Raw genomic sequence first — 16,145 nt, forward strand, 5'->3', positions numbered from 1 at the left:
CAGCGAGGCACTGATGTAACGGTCGGGCCGTAAATCATGAAGAGAGTGCCTCAAATTATGTGGAACTCTAAAGGAATGGGCTCTCGCTCCATGGAGAAAGTTTTGGATCGCATCCGCAAAACGCAAAGGACGAAGCTGGGAATTGCCGTGAACAGTGGGAGATAATGAAATGTGCAGGCAACATGGGAAGGCCGTTGAAGTTTATTTTAATCCGCTAATGATGTCTTAGAGCCCTAGAATTCGTCTTTGGCCACAGGATTTCTTCCCATGCTATTTTGTCTTGGGAGGCTGATGTGCATACAAATGGCTTGTTAATTAAGATGGATGGTACTTCTTAAAAGCCCATCTTCATGGTAATAAGCGAGAATTAAACATGTGAAGCCTTGTAAGACCTCCTTGTAGTACGGAAGTGCGTGTGGAGGTATGTGTGCGGTATGACAGGGGGAGGGGTGGTCTTACAATCACACATGTATGAATGAGCATCTCGTGGCTTCCGTGTGATTGGTGCACAGTTTGCACTTTCATCCATTTGTATCTGTGGGTGAGAAAGAGAAAAGAGAGGCAGGGCTATCTCAGGGCCCTCCAGTCTGTTTCCATGAATGGCCTCAGCAGGGGGAAACTGTCCCTCATTGTCAAGTCATTTGGCAGAAGTCTTTTTAATGCCACCGCATGTTAAATTCATCAACATTTCTCCGACGTTTTTTTCTTTCTTTTGCCCCTCAGAATGTCTTCAGATCAGGATTTCTTGCCAAGCTGGTTCCTGCTGAGGCATAAATGGCCGCGGCAGATGTATTGTGCGCCAAAAAGAGCAATAGCTTTCTTGACGATGAAGCAAAAAAAAAAAGAGAAGGGTATTTGGATCACGAATAACCAGGTTGACTATTTATAAGAGCTTGATTAGGCTAGCCACTGTATACAAAATATAGGACTGCATTAATCAATTTGGCCACTAGGAGCAGAAGTAATCAGAAGCAGGCTGAGAGACTGTTGCCCTATGAAATTGTTACGCTAACTTCTCTCCTCTCGCTCTATACGTAACAGACATGAGATGGGTATCTATCGTATCTAAGTCTCAGTAAGAACTCGATCAAGGATATTTGCCAAAATGGCAAACTATTACTTCAAGTGCATTCAGAATTGCCCGTCATCAAAATGCGACAAACTGCAGTTGTAAAATCTAAACTTCTGTCCATTGTTCCAAGTTAGCCTGATCAGCAGGAGCTTTGGGTGGCAGTCGGCTTCCTTCTGGAGCGCAGGTCAGCAACGAGGTCGACTACTGCATCACCCCTTGTTCCCACACACATACACCCTACCCACCCCCACCATGTTTCTCCTCCCAACATTAATGTTTTCAGGGGGTTTTCACATTAACAGGGGCTACTAGGGGTGCCTGGAGCTTTTCACACAACAATCCGACTCCTGTTTTGGATTAAAGCTGGTTTCACCTCCCTTCATATATACACGCATACACATATGCACTTACATTCCTTACTCGCTGTCCTCCACTCCTCCACTCATGCTTGTTTAAATAAAGTAAACAGCAGTTGAGTATCATCTTTTTTCAATTCTCACCTCAGCACTTTTTTTTCACAAAGAACTCTGCCAGCCAGTGATGATGTGTTCAGTTCAACTTTAGTTCAACAGTTAAATGTAAAACTGAACTTTATGATCTGGATGAAAACTGGCATTCTTTAGTGACTTGCAGAGCATTCTTACTTAATAATGTGCCACTATAGTGACCATGGATACCCTAAAAAGACAGGTCTTTGTGTTTGACCTGACCTGCTAGAACTAAATTAAATAAACTACATTTAAAACCTGAAACCCTGTCAGCAACTAGCAAGTAGACAGGAAAAAGTCTGGGAACAACATTTCCTCTGATGCTTTCTGAACTCCCAACCATAATGGAAACCAGATCTAATGAACTGATAATCAAATCAGTGCCAAACATCATTACAGTAGGCTAATTATTTAACTTAGATTTCTAGGTTAAGGAATTAGCTCACTGCAGGAAAGAGGATGTCATCACTGACATGACTTGTTAAAAATAAGGTTGAATCCAGACTGAGATGCTTCGCTAATGCGTCTTTCGTCCCCCCCCCCAGCTCCTGTAAATCTCATGCATTTATCATTGGTTGACAGCAACTATGAAATAGATGCCATAATAGTCTTTTAAAGCCTTTCACAACCCTTCCAGAAGTCTTGGAAAGAAACATTGGCTTTAGAGGAAGATGCCTGATATCACTTAGATCTAGCATTTATCGGTTAAAATTCCACTCATGCAAAGCCTGAGACTACATATTGGGCCATTTGAAACAATCTCCCCGTCTTATATATATTTGTGATGGCTTCAGACAAATCACATTAAATTTGCATCAAAAGTATACAATAATACTTTTTTATAGCTTGAAGAAATACTCAGATCTCTTTTTTAAGTACATAGTTAATGCATTAGGGAAAGTACTCCATTACAAATATGATCCAACAGTGAAATACAACTACTTCCTCTCAGTGTGATAAATATTGATGTATTAACATGTAAACTATATTTTTTATGTTGTAAGTGGTCCAGGTGGTGCTGAGTCTGACTACTTCATTATACTCTTGGAAAGTTTAAACTGTAGCAGTGTGTTATATTGCAGCTGTCGGATGAAAGCTTAAGCTTGTATCTCCAATTTTGGGGCTATTCCTTCCTTTCATATCAGTTGAAGGATTACATGCTGGAAAACATCCTCTTACAGTACCTCTTGTCCTTTGTAAAAATGCGTTGACTTCAAGTTTAACACAAGCTCTTGAAAAGATATTGTTATCTGAAAACTGCAAATGAGCTTATTTTATGTTAAATGCAAAATGTTTTTTTTTAGCAAAGTAAGTGGTAAATACAGCCATCAGAAGTAGGACAAAAATAAAAGTATAATATTTTGGTTTGAAATGTAGAGGAGCAACAGTGTGAAGTCTCAAAAAAATGGCAATACCGATCAAATCTGTAGGTTTTCAGTACCAGAAATGGTTTAAAATCTATTTTGAGTGTTTTTATGAGCAATTACAACGTGTTGCGTTTCTCAGTTTCTCTCCTTTCCATGGTCTGCATGGTTTGAATGCCGTAATTGGAGGTAATTGTGGAGAGAGCGCAGTGATAAGGCTGTAGACTCACACAGAGTCAGTGGCACCAACATGGATACGGACAGACGACTGACTCCAGTTTTGGTCTCCTTCCATTTTTTAAAGAAGTCCTTAAAAAAGACAGATAACTGATAAAAAAGAAAAAACATTTCTTTCCTTACATCTTCAAAGCATACTTTTCACAAATAGGCTAATTATTTTGTTTTTTATCTTTCATCTCACAAGGACAAAATGCTTGTTTTGATGTTCTTCTAACCTCCTAATCCAGGGATACAGAACACGCAGCATTTAATAGGCTATGGTAATTTCGGTGATGGCTTTGAATTGTACTCGGGCTTCAAGGCGAGCTAAATCTTGTCTCGCCTCCATTAGCTTTACTCTGATCTTGCACAAGGTCTAATTAAACTTTCCATCTAACTCTCTCAGGTACGAATGAAGGGGAAAGAGTTATGGCTGTTTATAGTGAAGAAGAACCCCAGTTTGCACCGCTCATGGCCGGATACGGGACTATTATAAATGGCAATCCATCATGATTTATTTCCACTGTTCTATGTGCAGAGATGTCGGCAAACCCAGAACCTCTGTGAAACAATAGACTGGTCCAGATGACCTGGTGGGTTATTCGTTCTGTTGGATTATATGTCTCACCAGAAATGCTCAGAGGGAATCTTGCTTGGCAAGAGTTTGCAGGGGGCTTGAAGGGTCCTGCTGTAGACAAACAATCTTTTAACAGTTGGTGAAGTGGTCCGCCGAGAGGACCGTGATCCCCTTTATTAAAACCACTTGTCCGACATTGTCTCTCCTCTCTCTCCCCTTGGTTGGTTATATAAGGCCAAGGTGCTTTGTGATGGTTTGCAGACTGCCCTGTTTTGTTTTGTCTGTCTCTTTCTCTTACTCACTTGAGCTCTGTTTTTTTCTTTCCATGGGACTGCAGAATATTTTGGGGGAACTTGAGGGGGATATGATCGTATCCTGACTTCTCTCCTGCACAGTGCGTTGAGGTTTGGCTGACGTCCAGCTTTGTCTGCTTTTTCCCGGGCACAGTCCCATCTCCGGCACGCTCAAATTCCAGTCTCCAGAGCGCGCTTGCACTTTGCAGAGCCTGATGACTGTGGTTGGAAGATGAATGACTTTGCAGGCATTTATTTGACAGATCGAGCCCGTTGTGATTGTACACGTGTTAAAGAAACCGTACGGTTTGACCTTGTCTTCATTCTTTTAGTTGTGTTTCTTTTGTTGTTAAAAGACAGAGCTGAGGTGGCACTTTTACCAGTGTCTTTGACCCACAGAACCCATACGTTCTTTAACTTCCCATAAATCTGGAGCCAAGAGTTTATGACATCTAAACAGTTGAAACAACCACAAGGAGAGGTAGAGAAGTAAGTGAAGATGAAGTGAAATAATGATGGTCTTTGTCTGCATATCTCCAGAGTTACAGGGAATAATTTATGTTGAATGTGGCGTTTTATCATGCACTTTACAATTCCTCTTACATAGCAGAGCATTCATCAGATGTGCTTGGATCATGCCAGACGGTTTTCAGCTTAAGCAAGGCAAACACAGACCTAGGCCTGGACTTTTTCTACGTCGGTCGGTAATCCCTTTTCAAAGTTGAGAGAATGACAGATTCCTCTGTACAATATGGTGGCTCTTAAATAGAGCAGGAACTTTGGGCATAGTATGATTTCCCAATGTGCAGGGAGTTGGTTAGAAACATCTTGGAGTTAAATACTTTGTTAAAGCAGTTGTGGGAATTATGCGACGTTCTTACTGATCTGCTTGGGAGTGGTTCTTCAAAGGTTTCACAGTCAGTGGTTGGAAGGGATATAACCTCTCTGTCTGCATATGAGAAGGCTCAGAGATGACATTAATTCTCCTTTGGAGAAGCACGCCAATTGGAGTATTTGTATTTTTTTGCTTCTGTCGGAATACTCTGCTAACCAGCCCAAGCTGTACCAGCCTTTGACTCGGTCACAGTCCTCACATTACAAAAGGCCCCAGCTGAGGCATTAGACCAATGTAACCTTAGATAACCATCATGTCATTGTAAACAATAATATACCTCAGATTGGATTAGATTTGGTTATTTATTTATCATACGTAGTGGAATCAGCACGTTTCAAAGACTGTCTTTTATGGCATTGCAAAAATTCCTTTGCGCCATTTAGCTGTTTATACTGCGCCAAAGCCTGACTAATTTCTTTTAACAGCACATGATTCTGGCTCTGACTCCATGATGAAGTGTTATATTTGGAATTGCTTTGTGATCCCAGGTTTTTTGACAAACTAGGTCCAACTCGGACTCTGATGTGCACATCAGTGAAAAATGGATGATGCAAAGTGGAATCTTTTAAATCTCAGAGGCCAATTATAACGAGCGCTGAAAGTCGGTGCTTCTCCCAACCCTTGACCCAGAGTCGTCAACAGCATATAAGGAGACATTTAAACATTTTGAAATGATTGTTTCCTGCAGGAGGCGCACCCTGCTCCAATTTTTATGATCAGATGAGCTCAACATTTACAGGCCAACTGTTGCATCAGTTGCACTAGAGTTCACTATTTTTCTGCTTTGGAAGAAATGTAGCCTATGTGCTAATGATGTGAATTTCAACCTTTTGACTCAGATGTTCAGGGTGTTCAATGGAGCAAGCATGCACTGTATTACTCATCTGTAATACAAACCATTCTTCACTTAATTAATCAGACCCTCTACTGGTTATTGGAAATAACTGAGTAGGTAACTGACAAAATATGTGCAGCCTACATGGGATTGTGCTCAAATAATAGATTGTTTGCTCCTGCAGTGACTTCTCCCCCTGTCTGTCTGTCTGCAGAGGTCTTGGCATAACTGCAAGTATGAGCCGTTTTAAGGTGGAAACATATGAAAACCTGTGCTACTTCCACTTTTTAGATGTGGGGAAAAATGGCGAAGGTTGTTTGCTCTCAGGGACGCAGGTGATGCTTTTACCTTCAGCTGTAACCAGAACTGTTTCTTCTCACTTCGGAAATTACAGTGTGGTGGGATGGAAGAAGTATTTTTGGTGTATTCTGTTACTCTTGAGGTAAATGTCTGTACTTTGATGTCTGCTTTGCTTCCACAAGCAAGTCATTTTAAAGATGGTTAGATGTGGGCTGTCAGTAATACAAAATGTGAATGAATGATGCAGCAACACTTTGATGCTTTCTAATGGTTAGTTCACCCAAATGACAAAAACATACACAGTCATTTCTCAACTAGCCCTAGCCACACAGAAAGTTTAATAAGAAAGAAATACTCTTTTTGAAACTTCTGCCTCCACCCCAGTACATTGGAGATTAATGGGATTTCATTTGTGCTCCTCATGGCATTAAAAATGACATTTGAAAAAACTCAACAGCACATTGTCTTTCCAGAATCAATGTTTACAAGGTTACTCTTTGGTCATAATCCACAGATCTCTCCCTCAACAGCTTTCATATGGACAATTTCTTTGGTTGGAAGTTCCAGTGAGGTCAGTGAATTATTCAAAATAATTGGGACATTTTTATTGGAAAGACAAGTTGCTGTTGAATTTTTCAGATGTATTTTCTCCTGCTTTGAGCACATTAAAAATCCATTCTTCCCATTTATATTGGGGTCACCACAGAAATTGCAGATATCTCAAAACCTCGGCACATAAAAACAAAACTATCTACATGGCTAGATATTACTAGTGGTTAGTGGGAAAATGTGTATTTCTGCAATATGGATGAACTGAGCCTTTAAATTTAAACTCTATGAGTGATAAAGGAGACTAGATTACATAACATAAGCTCAGACATCTAAATTTTCCCACCTGTCAGTTCGGCATATATCATAAAAGCTCTGGGAATTTTGTGACAAGATTAATGTATCACTGCTGAGTATGAGCTCCAGTCTCAACCTCTTGGACAAATACCTTCCATCACTTTAGGTCTCATAATCGACAGCGCTCAGGAACCACTTGACGCGTGAATCATTCATACCTCCCCATAAATAATAAAACCCTGGCAGCCAGTTAGCAGCACCTGCAACTTGAAACAGTAGTTCGTGAAACACAATCTTTTACCTTGTAAACTAATGTGTTTCACCTGCCTCGGCCGGGGCGTCTGGGTCCACCACAGCCAGGTAGAGGGAACAAAACCACTCTTCCTGCTTCTCTCATCCTCCCCCCTCTTGACCTTGCTTCCTCTTCCTCCAATCCATTTTTCACCAAAGCTCTTTGATATATTCCTGTCCCGTGGGAGCCTGGGTAATGCAAACTGGAAGCGTGAGGCATAATTATTTCTCAAAACTGCACTTCTACCCTAATTAGTTCACTCCTCAGAAGTGGGCCTTGCATTATTTACACATCAAGGGGACACACAGGGCGGGAGATAAATATTCATTGCTTGTTGACTTTGCCCCAGTCCCTTGGCTCAGGCGCAAGTTGAGTCGAGAGCCGCTGTCATTGTGGCTTGTTTAATACGACTTTTGCATAGCTGGTGGCCAGTACATAACCTGTCTTGTTTTTCTGTAGTTATCTCCACTCATGCAGACACCAACTCAGAGTCGGTTCAATAAGTGGACAGCATACTCATCCTGGCACAAGCAGATCAGATGAATGGGTGTTAATTGATGAGATTTGCAGACTTGCCCTGCTGCAGTCAGTGTCATAGCAGTAAACAGCAAGGAGCATGTTTTATTCAGCCATACTCTGACACCATTTTAGCTATGTCTCCCTCAAGCTTTTTGTTCTGGGTCATCTTTAATGAACTGAGCTTTTTCCAAAAGGAATCTGTGGCAGCTGTTATGAAGAGTTTCCTGCTACTGTTGGTTGCAAAGCAGATTTGTGGGACATGAAGTCTGCTTTTCCTGTCAATAGCTGGGTATGAATAGGCTGCTGTATCTGACCCCCCACCTTTGTGGTTGTACGGCCTTGAGGCCTATTGTCTGCTCTATAAATGCCTGCTGGGAAACTCTTGTTGCCTCAAAAAGCTGCACCCATTGTGGATTTTTGACAACTGTTCTTTTCCCATTTCTTATTTCATTTCATCTCTGTGTGTTTCAGCGGGTTGTGAAAGAGAGGTTGGGGTATCTTGTGATGCATGGCACAAGAATTACCATAATCACTGTCAACATTAATGGAGATCCTATCACTGGAGAATTTAAACACGGCTTTTCCATATTTATAGAGTCAATAAACAGAGAATGTGCAGCAAAATGTCTGTTATGATTCAAAAGCGAACCGTGTTTACTGGCTTTGAAATGCATATTTGGGTTAGTGGATGAGGCGGAGGGGATTGCAGTTTAGGTTGTGGGATTGAGTGAAATTGTAATATCGCCACACTAGACACAAAACATCTGAAACCATAAATGTCTCACTCTCACTGTCTCCAGGGTTTCCACTTACCCACATTTGCATTGCTGAGCTTGTGTAACGGCTTCTCTGTCCTGCTATAGGTGACTAGGTGTCCACATACTTTGGCCTTGTTGTATATTAACAGCAAACCAGGATGGTGATGAAGGGTTCTCCAAGTGTGGTGAAAGAACCATTGGGGATCCTTAAGTGGGCTCACAGGATCTTTTTTGTAAAATGAGGAAAAGTTAAATGTCAATTTGATTTACTTGAAATCACATAATTTATGTAAACTGATCTAATCATAGGTTTCACTCCTGCCACTGCGGTGTCTGCAATACATTTAGGTTATCAGAACAAGTCTCACTATATGGGACAAGGTTTATGCACATGGGGGGTCTGTGGTCTACAGTAATGTGTGTTTATTTTGGTTTCTAAGACATGAAAGTTAAAATCCCTGAGCCGCAGTTAGTTTGCTCTACAGTTACACTCACTGTAAGTCTCTATGGGAAAGAGCCTCAAGTCAATTTGTAGATTGTACAATTTCCATGAGCTCCATTGACAGTGGGGTATGATTTCTACCCACAGTGCAGTTCTCTAGATATGTTAGTTTGTGTTAGTTCAACATGTGGGTATTGTATCTGGAGCAGTACTCCTTTTTGTACTACAGTACTACTAATGTCAACAAACAAATGTTCTTGTTTCTTCTTCGACTTTCTTCTATAATGAGCTAGTTTAATAAACAAATCTGTAATTAAATAAGTTTAGACATGTGATTTAAAGACAGCTTAACCACCGTTAATCACATGAATTCAATTGAGTTGAGACAGAGATGGCAGTGACTGTTACTCCGCTAAGTTAGGCTAGTTCCCTACCTTTTAGTTTTTCTAATGTTACTTTTCCATTATGATTACATTTAGCTACTGCCTGATTCTGATTAATTCTGATTCGGTTTAACAAACTCAAGTTGGAGCATCAAAATGTGGAAGCAGGTAGGAAAAAGTGGGTTTATTAGATTTAGCTAAGGCTATCTCACCAGCTCATGGATGTATAATCACCAGCTAGCCTTAACTAGCCGTAGTGCAGACAGAGGCTACAATGATTAACATCACAGTTAGCATTGCTGCTACTCTGCTAAGCTAGGCCAGGTAGTAGGACTTATTTATCTGGTATTACTTCATTTTTCTTTCCATTATAATTACATTTAGTCACTGCTTTGTTAATGTGGTTTAACAAACTTAATTACTAAGGTGTTGGAGAATCAACATTGATTATTCAATTAAAGGTAAAAGTTGGTAAATTTGCTATCTCATTAGCTAGCTGTAACTAGACAGAGTCTAACCCCTTCTGTTTGGGTTTGACCTCTCTTCTGCTGTTTTCCCAAAAAAATTCAAATGTTGTAATATTTGTATATAGCAGAACAGATGTTAAAGGTTTCTGGTCTTAATGCAATGTTGACCGGATATGTAGTTGCTAGGTTTGGCTTTGAAGGGCAGACTTTTTCTATTATTAAATCTAAATAGCCTACATGATATTTGGAAAAACAATAATTCAGTCTGCTTAGTTTTTGACCTTTCAAGTCAATATACTACACTTCATCACATCATTTCACAGCTTTTCCTCTCCAGTCTCTCTGGAGTCAGAGAATAACTTTCCCCTTCTTGTGCAGCTTTTTCATCATCTGAAATCCAAGAAGATGGACGCTTTTTTCTTCTTCTTCTTTTTTTGCAGCAATCTTAATAGCTGTAGCAAGCAGAATTTGGCAAAGCTTTAACAGAAACTGTGGTGTTTATTCTTCCTCTGCAGGTGGAGATTACGCTGCAGGACATCAATGACAACCCGCCTGTTTTCCCTAATGATATTCTTGATGTGACCATTGAGGAGAACGTTGGAGATGGCTTCAAGATAATGCAGCTAACAGCCACGGATGCAGACAAGGTAATGGCTCCCCCAGTTTCTATTCAGTCTGACAATGTTTTTGTACTTTTCTGTGCCCGTTTTCCATTCCACTGCTTTCAAAATAGATATCCTGGGAGTAATTTGAATTGAAAATATGCTCTAAATTGTTGTTCCTACAGTGTAGAAACAACTATAGATTCAAATGAGATTTTGAGGCCAATGCAGCTGTCAATAATGAAATGAAGCTAAGTCGACATTTAGTATCTTCACGTTGGACCATTTTCATCACAAAAAACATTGGAAATATTCAGGGCAGAATAGCCATTAAAACTATATTAAGACCATGGTAGTAAATATGTGCGTATGAGCAATAGATAGAACAATAATAAGTTGTCCATTGAGGGTATTTCATAAAGAAGGTGAGGCACAGGAGGAGTTTTAGAGGTGATAGTTATTAGTTGGATAGTCTCACATTGCCAGACCTTCCTCCACAGCGCTGCAGAGGAGGGTCTGGCTAGTCCACACAGCATTCTGGGATGGGAGAAAAACTCTGGTTTATTGGCATTTCTTTAAACCAATCACAATCGTCTTGGGCAGCGTTCAGCCCCAGACACAATGACGGTGCCTCTGAAAAATAGCTTCAGGACTTTTTTTTTTTTTTTGGGTGGAACGTGTATGTTCAAAAGTTGTTTTAGTCGTGCAACAGAAAACTCAGATTGGACAGATAGTCTATGGATTTACCCTGCAGAGATCTGAGGAGCAGTTAACCATAGTCCTCATAAATCGACGGGAGTATAGAATGTCGACACAAAGAAAGCAGACGCTGATGGACATCCAGCCTAAAAAGAGGGCCATCTGGCGGATATTGCGGCACCTAAACAATCCCAGAAGTGGACCGTTGTCAATATGGACTATTTGGTGGACAACAAAATATGGTGATATCAAGAAAGATTGTGCTTCCTTCACCCACACACAGCAACACAAACACATAGACCACTTTGAATAATTCTGTCTTCATACATTTTCTTTTCTAGACACACACATACACAGAATTTTCCTCTCTGTCTCATGTGTTGACGTTATCTGAGACGCGTTGAGGCCACTAGTGTCACAGAGCCTGTAAGAGAACGGCCAGCGATAGATTTTTCGGCCTGTCGCTCTGATAGTCCCTCTGCGGCCCCCATAGTTCACATTACATCACCAAGATCACTCTCAATTAGTTAAAAGCTCCATCTTTAGCTGCTTTAGGCAGGATATGGATATTAAATCCTGCAGTGAGCAAAACGTAGGCCCTGCCGGCATCTCCAAGGTCTGCGGTCCCCCAGCCAAGCCAAAGGACACAGTTGAAGTGAATGGAAAAAGTCAGGCCATAGAGAGAAGAGAGATTAAAAGGAGAGAATATGGACTCAAATTTAATGCTAACTTATGAGGCCACACGTTTTTTATTGCACAGCTGTTGCCTCAGCCCCCTCGTCTTCGCTCCGAATGTGAGAAAAGTCGTACAAAATCTCACTTCTGGCCATTCCTTTTGTCAGAATACTATAGTGACTGTAAATCTCAGACCTGGAGGCAGGTCAGTCTTTTCAGTAGGGGGATTTTAAGGACTTTATTTGATTATTTTCTTTTTTTTAGCGCCAAAGTAGTCACAGCTTTGATCTTGTAAGCATATGGTATTGAAATCAAACTGTGCAGTTGTTCACTTTTTCCTCACATCTCAGTATTAGCCTGAGCTGTAAGGTAAAACTTGGAGATAATTAAGCATTCATTTTTGCATACAGACGTGTACATATAAGTCTTCCCAAATGATCAATTAAAAGAACTTTCATTCAAGAGAAGCCTCATTTTGCTTCCAGGCAGGGATTCAAATGAAAAGGAAAACATAGAGACACTGGAAGAGAATGTAGAGAAGCCTTTTTTTGGAATTACAGATTCTAGAGATGTTTACTCCAAACTTCATTGCTGCCATGAATAGGTTGCTTAAATAAAAGCCTGTGCTTGATTCCAGCAGTCACTTGGAGCCAGATATAAGGCCAGCCAAGTCTTTGCCCACATCCTTACGCAGGAAACTTAAGTTACGCGTACGGAACGCATTGGAGCCCTTGTTGAGAAAGCCACATGTGTGAGCCAGTGCAGAGTAGCCAAGAGTGCAAGCTGTTGGCCAGCTGACATGCTGAATTCAGACATCGTAATGATCCCATCCAATTTAACAGTGCTACATGTGGGATTCATGTGTGAGGGTATTAAAATGCTGTTTCTACGCATCCGTTTTTCGCTACACCCATTTCCACCCCAAAAAGAAGGAAGAGGTTGCAGTAGGGTTGAAAGAAAATCAATATAGAACTTTGCTCTTTTTTTCTAATTGCAGGCTTGCCCTCTCTGAAAATGTTTCTCACCTCATTTGAACGAAAAATGCTGCCTTTTGTGCTTTTGGAAAGACTGTGAATGTTTTATAGTATTCTGACCTTATGTGGAAAATATGTTACAGGTAAAAAACATAACAATGGCTGTTTTAGGAGAGGTCTCTGAAAGTAAGCATAGCCTCAAAATTATCAGTAATGTGTTCCAGAGGCTTACACACCCACCGCACGTATATTTCTAGACACTTTTTTGCAGTTATGAATGTGTTGAAAACAGATTCACAAAGTAAAGTAAAGTAAGTGCAGCCGGTTAGTCCATCTCTACCTTTTTAAGGGCTTTTGTCTGAGCTCTCAGTGACAACATATAGCTTGTTTTTCATGAGTCTGTATTATGATTGGCTTGCGTGCACATTGCTGTTACGTACAGGAAGCTCACTATCCCTGCCGGCGCTGTCTTGCTTCACACCTCTCACTTCTCATAGAAACAGCTTGCTCCCAAAAACCACTCATCTGCTAAATGAGTTTCCTTCTGCTCCAGTCTGGTACGCTCTGGTACACTTTCCCCTCCCCAACAACAAAAGCTGTTAACTAGTCAAACTCTTGAGTTAAGGTCAAGAGGGCAACCAGTGTGTAAGTGTATGAATGTGTTTACAATCTTAATTACTTGCTAGTTTATAGTAAAGAAAGAGAGAGGAATTAGCGCATTACACATGAGAGTGTAGATATGTTTATGTGTATAAATGCATGCCTGTGTTCATAATTTGTATAGATGTGTGAGTGTTGGACTGTGGCCTAGATGGACCCCGTGCTCGGCCTCTCCCACCTCCCTCGCTCTGCCTTTTGAACCCTATCAGAAAATTAATTGGTGAACCGCGGGTGTTGGGTTCCGGACTGCAGCCCAGGTGGCTGATGGGATTGCCAGATCTGGAGCTACTGATTGATGACAGCAGGGTCCTTAAATGATTGGAGCCTCGCTCCGTCCTTCTCGTCTCCCTCGTTTTTTTTTTTGTTTTTTTTTATTGGGCCTGGATCGCTGACCAGGTCTCTGGTAATGCAATGAGAGACAGGGTCAAGAAGTCTGAGGTTTTATCCGTCATAAAACAGGCCACGGGAAAGAGATAAGAGCAAGTCATGAACTTGGCCTTACAATATTGACTCTCGTCTAAATCTTTTGGCAAACAACCACATTGTCTAGACTTTTTGGAGCATTAACATTTATGCACAAAGTCTTATGCACTTAAAGATAAAAGGGAAAGAAAATATGTAATTTGTCTTTGTGACAGACAACATATTTTCATTCTGTTCTCTTCAATCACCAAAATGTGTAAAATAATGAAATATATACTCCTTAAATACTTGTTTTTTTAACTTATTATCACTTTTTATCTAGCAGTGTGCTACATTTTTACTTATTGCTTATAAATTAGACCTTTGCCATTTCATACAGTGTGGTTTTTTTTCAAAAAGAACGCTTTTTAGGCAAAACAATCTAAGTTCAATTCACAGCAGTGGACAACGAAACCATAAAAAATTGGTGCCTCAAGAAGCAGAGAAATGTCTGTCATTTTCATCAGAAACCTTTTACACAGGGAGGCACTAGCATCAGAGAGGCAAAGATGCTAAGCAGCGACGAGCAACGCAACAACAGGGAGTTGTCAAAAGTGTAACTTTATGCTAATGCCAAAAAATAGCGGCACTTGTGTTCCCAAAGCAAAGTGCTCAATTGTTCAGGAGGGGTTGAAGATGTAACTTGCGTGCTCAGCAAATGCATGCCTGAAAGCTACAGATTAAGTGAGAAGTGAGACACAGAGTGCTAATGTTACCCTTCAGCATTACTGCATGCACACCGTTTATGTAAAATATAGTTTGTTATGTGAGCACCATTGTCCACCAAGGCAGTAAATGTGTCGCCATGCAGATAGAGCAACCGCTTAATGCAACGCCTCTCTATATAAGCCTTTCCATTGTCCCAGCAGGATCAAAAAGAAGCACACAAACATCAGACATAGCTGAAAGAGTCTCTTTTAGCTTAGCTCTTAACGGGCTGTAACCAGAGCTTCATCTCACTGAATAGCTGTAACTTTTTGATGTTGCTTTTTCTTTTTGGCAGAAGACACAAAGTGATACAGTTGTCTGATCTCTTATTGTCCCCGGCACAAATATAAATGTCAGGCTCTGTCGTCAGGCTCATTCAGTTGTCATATTACATTCAGTCCTCCTCTCCTATTCCAAAAACTCTTGCTATAGCTATCACGTGCGTCATGGCGCTTGTACTTGTCCAAGGTAACAGAGGATCTATTAGTTGCATTTATAGAGGAACACTATAGCCCCCAAAAGTTCAAAGACTGAGAGGGAGTCTCACTAGAACATTGCCATTCAGCTTCTGCTTCTTTTTCTCTGTCTATTGTGACCTGTCCTTTTCATGATAAGCCATACGAATGATACATTTTATTATAGATTATGTGATTTAATATGTGTAAAAGTAGTATGTGTTTTTGACAGATGTCAGAGGTTAAAGTGGCCTAGGTGTTTTGAGTTGCTGCACTGCTAAAATCATTTTTCAAAACTAGCAAAGAAATCAAACAATTTTAGTGGCATAATCTTAACCCCTGCCCCAAACAAGTCCAATTATGTGAAGAATTTTGTTGAATCAAGAACTTTTTTCATTATACTTGTGCAGCAATTCACCTTAAACTGTCTTCATTCGAGATACTGACACTTTCAATAGCTTAAAATTCTGCAAACACGTTGATTTTTATTTGGAAACAGGGTAAAATAATGTTACTGCACTGAGATATGTGTTCTCTTTTTTAAAGAAAACAAGACTTTTAGGACTTGATCATTGACAAATGATTTGGTAAGATGGAGATTTATTATATTTCTAATGACATCAATAAAGTTTCCTCTCTTTTTTTCCTTTCAGTTTGTAATTTCAGAGTTGATGTTTCTCCAGTGAATCTTCAACATTCTCTTGTTAACGCAGGGTGCTTGTGCAGGGTGTTTTCTTTTTCATCAAAGACATGCATGAAGTTTGGAGTTTGTCTCATGTTTGTGCAGGTCAGCTGGGTATAATAACTCTACATCCGTTTTCTGTTCTTCTGTTGATGTCTCTGTCTTGATTTGCGATCTGTAGCATGGCCTCTTTGAAACCACAAGCATTTTCCTTTATGGATGGTCTACGTGAAGAATGGTTTCATTCATGCTAGACAAGTCGGTAGTTTGATGTGGAGACGTGACACGCTAACGTGTGGTAAAGTGATTTCCTACCAGATAGAGTTGCTTTGATACTTGTAATCACGATGCTCTTCCCCTTCTTTGAGTTCAGCAAAGTACATCTAACTTACTGGCCCCTGTTTTGCTCTGAACCCTGAGAAAGAGTTGGAACAATGCTCTAGAAATGTAGCCAGCAAATATTGACTTCAAATTTGGC

General features: G+C 40.4%; 1 protein-coding gene across 2 annotated transcripts in view; it reads left to right on the forward strand.

The window, feature by feature from the left end:
• LOC116062471 (protocadherin Fat 4) overlaps window positions 1–16,145 on the forward strand; it is a 107,031-nt gene that overhangs the window by 43,482 nt on the left and 47,404 nt on the right. For both annotated transcript variants that reach the window (XM_031317153.2, XM_036004628.1), the window contains exon 2: window positions 10,266–10,397. In XM_031317153.2, coding sequence (XP_031173013.2) covers window positions 10,266–10,397 — 132 coding nt within the window. The remainder of the gene's footprint in view (window positions 1–10,265; window positions 10,398–16,145) is intronic.

This window comes from Sander lucioperca, chromosome 1 (genome assembly GCF_008315115.2).
Source record: "Sander lucioperca isolate FBNREF2018 chromosome 1, SLUC_FBN_1.2, whole genome shotgun sequence".
Classification (NCBI taxonomy): Eukaryota; Metazoa; Chordata; class Actinopteri; order Perciformes; family Percidae; genus Sander; species Sander lucioperca.